At 32.3% G+C, this 6,623-nt stretch overlaps 1 protein-coding gene across 2 annotated transcripts; it reads left to right on the top strand.

The window, feature by feature from the left end:
* The first annotated feature begins 453 nt into the window (after positions 1–453).
* Positions 454–4,509, top strand: LOC107785537 (zinc transporter 1). 2 transcript variants are annotated; one of them, XM_075249684.1, is made up of 3 exons: positions 454–1,184; positions 3,030–3,179; positions 3,715–4,035. In XM_075249684.1, the coding sequence occupies exons 1-3, from the start codon at positions 591–593 to the stop codon at positions 3,826–3,828; spliced, it is 858 nt and encodes a 285-aa protein (XP_075105785.1). In that variant the 5' UTR covers positions 454–590; the 3' UTR covers positions 3,829–4,035. The 2 variants fall into 2 exon arrangements, with proteins under 2 accessions (XP_075105785.1, XP_016462351.1); XM_016606865.2 differs by lacking the exon at positions 3,715–4,035 and adding an exon at positions 4,042–4,509 and having other exon boundaries at positions 457–1,184.
* Positions 4,510–6,623: the final 2,114 nt, after the last annotated feature.

Below are 6,623 nucleotides of genomic sequence, written 5' to 3'. Positions count from 1 at the left end.
TCCTTATTATTTGTACATCATGCCCCTTAATAATTTTAAAATTAAGAAAATAACCTTTTTTAGATCTCTTATGTGTAAAAGATAAATCTCTTATGTGTAAATAATTAGTATTTTTTGAGTTATTTAGAGCCCGTTTGGCCATAATTTTTTTTTTTTTACTTTTTCCGGTTTATCTTTTTTCACCTTTTTTTTTTTTTCCGAAATCAGTGTTTGGCTATGAAATTTCAAATCCAACTTGAAGTTGAATTCCGGAATTTTAAAAAACTTCAAAAAGTTATTTTTCATTCCAAATTACTCACAAAAATTAAAAAACAACTCTTAATTGTATTTATGTCCAAACAGAACTTCAATTTTCAAATACCATTTTCAATTTGAATTTGTTTTTTTACTTTTTCCGAAACTTCACAATTCTTATATCCAAACGCCCACTTGGGTCCTTTCAAATTATTCACCAAAAAATTCCAATATGTCTATCACATCTTCAGTCGAACTTGTGGAAGCTCCATATATACATAAAAGCATCACAATACTCTAAAGGAGCTTTTCATCTCTTCACTAAATTAACTTCATTCTTCTCCCAAAAAAAAACAATGATTACTCAACCTTTACTTCTTAAAATCACAACCCTAATCTACTTTTCAATCCTTTTCCAATCAACCCCAATCTTTGCAAATTGTACATGTGAACCCCAAGACAAAGATCATCAAAAAACCAAACATGAAGCCGCCTTAGCCTACAAACTAGTAGCCATAGCGTCAATACTTTGTGCAAGTGCAGTTGGAGTTATCATCCCAATTCTCTTGAACAACTTCAAATCTTTGCAAAATGATTATTCATCCCTTAATTTCTTGATCAAAGCTTTCGCGGCGGGCGTGATTCTTGCCACTGGATTCATTCACATTCTACCTGATGCATTTCAAAGCTTGACAAACCCTTGCCTTAATACTGAAATATTTGGGAGTTTTCCATTTGCTGGTTTTGTTTCAATGATGTCTGCTATATTTACTTTGATGATGGAGTCATTTGCAACTGGTTATCATAGAAGAGCTGAGCTTAGAAAAGCTCAGCCAGTGAATATTGGAGATGATGATGAAGAAAATGATGGTATCCAAACACATGGTCCTCAAATTTTGCTAGAAAGAACCAATTCTTCTACTCTTATACGGCACAGGTTAATATCACAGGTAATATTTTTACCAATTCTTCTGGTGCACATGTTAATATCACACTCAGTGTACATATAAGTTCTAATTCTGGAAAACTTATTGTCTTCTTAATCTTTCCCTTCTATGATTTGTGCTAGTTAATTGTTTTAAAATGCAAGAAATTTGAGGGAATAAAAAGAGCAAAATTAAAGTTTTCCTATATATTTTTTTGTTTTCTTTTCCATTTTTCCTTCTTTTGTATAGCTTTCATGTGGAAAAGTATATACTTCATTTTACTAAAAATATTGCATATTGAAGAAGAAAAATAAAAAGAGGAAAAGCTATCCCTAATTCTTATTAGATTTATTTTTCCTTAATTTCTTTTTTTATTAGTTTTTTTTTTGGTTTTGTTTGGGGGTTGGGGGCAGAGGCGGACCCAGGATTTGAGAATAATGGGGGCACCATTAAAAAAATTGTAGCAGGCGGGTTTCGAACCCGCATCGTGTGACAAGGAACAAGGCTTATGATTGTAATTTTATTAATGAGGGGGCCAAGAAAAATATTTAAAGGGTCCCCAACGTATATACAACTATGCATATATAGAATTTTTGCCGAAGTTAATGGGTTCACGTGACCCCTCAAGGACTGTTGTACGTCCGCCTCTGGTTGAGTTGTCAATTGTTCCCGAACACTTGTCATGGATCTGTCAATATCATAAACTCGTCTTCATTTGCTCCAATTCAAAAGGTTCAATGTAATTACGTAACCATCCTTACAAATTTATTCTAATCACTTATATTTACTTTTGCAGTTTGCTCATATTGGAAAAGATTTCCATCATAATTAGTTCTATGTTGATTGTGAAACCTTTAGTTGCCGGAGGCCGATCTAGGATTTCGAGAATATGTGTGCACCACTAAAAAAATAAAGGAAAATAATTAAGTATTAAATCAAGTGCATCATTCAATATAAGTGATTTTAAAAATTATTTAATTTGACCGAGGGACCATGGATACCAACACATAATACTGGACATATTCTAAAAATAGGTACATAAAATATTTAATTTGACGGAGGGACTATGAGTTTACGTGCTCGTATTGTAGGCTATAGATACGCCCATGTTCGTTGCAATTCGAAGAGAATTATTGCGAAAATTCACTTGAAATAGTGTTTTTTTTAAAAGGATTATAATTAGTGAAATTGGTGAATGAAATTATGTGGTATTGTATGGTATATAAGAAAAGCATGTTATAAAGAGAAGGTGGTGTTTTAACTTTAAGAGGTTGTTTGGTAGAGTGCATAACACAAAATAATATTTGCATCAGTTTTGTGTATTAGTAATACTTTGTTTGGTACACTTTTTCAACCTATGTATAACTAATAGAAGCATTAGTTATACATCCTATTTGGTATTATCTTGTGTATAGCTAATGCATAGCGAAACCATGGTATATTAGTAATACCAAGGCTATCAATGCATGCATTAGTATGTCTAAAGACCAAATTGTCCTTAAAGTCCCTTAAAACTAAAGAATATAGAAGACATTTTTGTAAACAACTAATTTTTTTAAAATTATGCAATGCATTTTAGTTTTTAATATACCACACCAAACAATGTATAAAAAATAATCTCTGCATAACTAATGTTTGCATTACTAATCCTTGCATTACTAATACACCATATTCAGCATTATTCTTATACACTCTACCAAACGACCCCTAAGTGAATGAAAAGAACTACATTTCAAATTATTGGGCTTAGTGAATTTAATTGGTCACTTTTTTGATTCTTGTTATCCAAATACTTATTTTAATTTGATTTTTCCATTGATCTTTGCATTGACATACAAATATTCTAAAAGAAATCTGAAAACTTTGCAGATTTTGGAGCTGGGAATTTTGGTTCATTCTGTGATTATTGGCATATCGCTTGGAACAACAGAAAATCCCAAAACAATCAAACCTCTAATAATAGCTTTGAGTTTTCATCAATTTTTTGAAGGCATGGGACTTGGTGGCTGCATTTCCCAGGTAAATAAACCTTCTCCCTCTCTCTTCATTTCTCACCATAAGTAGTGAATTATTTCTCTGATTTTAGAAAAACAAATCTTGTTATATTATTCTTTACTTTAAAGTTTCACCAATTGCCTGCGGAAGAATCTGTTTTATATTTTATTTATGGAATATAAAATAGAAAATTACATTGGCCTATTCTCCAAATCATCGTAATCCATGTTGAATTAATGAATCAATGAGACACATGATAGATTTTACACTTTTTTGGCATATGGAGTGACAATCTCGGAAGTCAGTTTCCTCGCCATCTTAGTGGGACTAGTCTAAAAAACTTTCACAGCAGAGGTGGAAGCAAAGTTTATGTAGTAAATGGATGATGTGTGTGTGTGTGTATATATATATATATATATATATATATATATATATATATATATATATATATATATATATATATATATATATATTGATACAAGACTCAACCCAAATATGTAGCCGCAACCCAAGAATTAATCCAAATATATAACTGGTAAAGTTGTTGCCATGTGACCAGGAGGTTACGGGTTCGAGCCGTGAAAATAGCCTCTTGCAGAAATGTAGGGCAAGGTTGCGTACAATAGATATGGCCCGGTCCTCCCTCCGGACCCCACGCATAGCGGGAGCTTAGTGCATCAGACTGGCCTTTTATATAGCCGCAACCTATATAAAAGAAACATAATGCATGTTGTGATACATGATATATATGAGCAGAACTAGAGGACGGAAGGAAAAATTACGTTGTGTATATAAGGTCCAATATTACTTTTACGTATATATTAGATGCTGAATCCCCTGTATTTACTTTGAAATTCCCTTGGTGAAAATGTATATGCATGTGCAGGCGAAGTACAGGGGAAGAACAATAGCAATAATGGTGTTGTTCTTCACCCTTACAACTCCAAGTGGAATAGGTATTGGAATGATGATATCAAAAGGTTACAATGAGCAAAGCTTAGCAGCATTGATTGTGCAAGGGGTTCTTAATTCAGCATCAGCTGGTATTCTAATTTACATGGCACTTGTGGATCTTCTTGCAAAAGATTTCATGGACCCTAATTTACATACTAATTTCAAGCTCCAAATTCTTGCCAATGTATCACTTGTTTTGGGAGCTTCTTGTATGTCACTATTGGCAAAATGGGGTGGGACATAATGTCATTGTATGCATATAATTAATTACCTAGCTAAATTATGTATAGTTTTTTTGTTTCACAACAAATTGACCTTTGATTATTTTATTATAAGGATCAACTTATGTCATTCCAATATGACTCCACAGTATTCAAAAAATTGCAACTTGTTGGGATTTCCTGCACTTTAGCATTTGTCAACTAGGTGCTTTTTTATCCCCAATTGTTATGGGAACAAAGGATAAAATACAATCGATTCCTTTATTTTAGTGAGTTTCGCTTTTAGATGTGTCTGTTCCCTGACTCTTTTCCGAATAGTTCTCAATATTTGGCACTTTTCATACTTTATGGGTGCAAAATCAACAAATTTGCTCGTGATCAGAGTTAAGTGTAGTCTTACTAGAGTTTACATTAGATGGTGGAAACATTAAATAGAATTCTAGCTATTTTTAAAGTATTGAGTTTTAAATTAATAATTTATACATATTAAATAAATTTCTTCGAACAAATAAAAGAATTTACACCAAAATTATTGAGTTCGGTCGTGCCTGCACTCTAGCTCCGCCGCTATATGACACCACATGCATCACCAAATTGACCACTGTGTATGGGCCATTTTTTTAAAAAAAATTGATACTATTCCAATGGTTTATCCAATTAGAGGTAGTGATCAAGTTGTCTATAGTTTTTTCAAGATCTTCAATCAGAAGTTTTTTTACAGGGAAATTCCCTCACCTTGCTTGAGCTACTCTGCTAGCTATAGCTACCATCCTTTTTTCATTGTGTTGTCACGTTCCAATTGTATTTTGACCATGTTTAACGGTTCAAAAGAGGAATATATTCTTTACCAAATATATAGAACCAATCACAAAGAGATAAACTCTTTGCGCTAGAAATCGAAGACTTGTGTACAATTATACTCCGTCCGTTTCAATTTATGTGAACCCATTTGACTGAGCACCAAGTTTAAGAAAAGAGAGTAGACTTTTGATCTTGTGGTGTAAAATAAGGCACATATATTTTGTGTGACTATAAATCATTGTGTAAAGGTAAATTGTTTCCAAATAAGGAAAGGGGTCATTCTTTTTGGCACGGACTAAAAAGGAAATATGTTCACATAAATTGAAACGGAGAGAGTATTTAACAAGGAGGTCAAATATACAGATGGGACTTTTTAAATTTAATTATTTGATATTTGAAGTTATTTTATTGGCCTAAATAATCCGAATTGATGCTGACAGACTCATGCACTACCGGGTAAAGCCTCTCTATTGAAAAAACTTCATTTTCATTTGAACTTGAAATTTCTTGTATACAATAGAAAATTTTCAACTATGTATAAAGAGTCAATTATATTCCTCTTGTCAAGTGAGACGTTTGCAACTTCATAAATATAGCTTTTTTTCTTTCTTTTTCCTTCAACAAGTGGGATGTTACTTGACTACAAGTGTTTAATGATAAATTTAAAAGGGAAATTTTCGTTCCTATACCATATAGGAAACTATATTACGAAAAATGTTCATAGTTTGCAAATTACCCGCCCTGCTAACAGTTTTTCTACAAAATATTAACAAATCATTAAAAACAGAATCATGTTAGCTGTACAATTCCTTTAATAGGCACGCGAATGCTAGGATATTAAGGATTTTCCAGATTTTATCAAACACAAATCTCGCTATTAAATTTCGCCCGTTTCTCTCCAAAATTCACTACTATATTTTTACGACAATACCCTGTTTCACTGGTTTTTCTGATTTCACAATTCAAAAGCGACTAAATTAGCTACATTTCTTCTGTAACAACCGCAATTATGTCGAAAATCTCAATTATGCTTCAACTGAATGGGAATTGGGATAGCTATGGGAGATATAGAGACTTTCAAGTCGATGGAATTGTAGTCGACGAGGATGCGAGTTATAGCCTATTGAATTCTACAATAGCAGAGCATCTAATGATAGATACATCCGAAAAAATAATAGAAATCAAATACATTGTCAATGAACATTTTCCTCTAATGGAAAGTAGGAACGATATGGGTGTTCGTGCATACATGGAGACCAAAAAGGAAAACAAAATCTTAGGAAGCTATCCGCTATGTATAACAGTATGTGATTTCAATTTGAAATTGAGTATCACCAATTCGAACACAGTTGCAGATTTATTTTGTTACATTACTATCGAATTTTGGTTGTATATTACCTATGTACAAATTATCAACAATATTTCTACAAAACAACTACATGTCAAAGTCTATATATATATTAGTATTGAATTTCATTCTATCTACAATATT

This window comes from Nicotiana tabacum, chromosome 3 (genome assembly GCF_000715075.1).
Source record: "Nicotiana tabacum cultivar K326 chromosome 3, ASM71507v2, whole genome shotgun sequence".
NCBI lineage: Eukaryota > Viridiplantae > Streptophyta > Magnoliopsida > Solanales > Solanaceae > Nicotiana > Nicotiana tabacum.
This window is presented reverse-complemented; position numbering and strand designations above follow the sequence as displayed.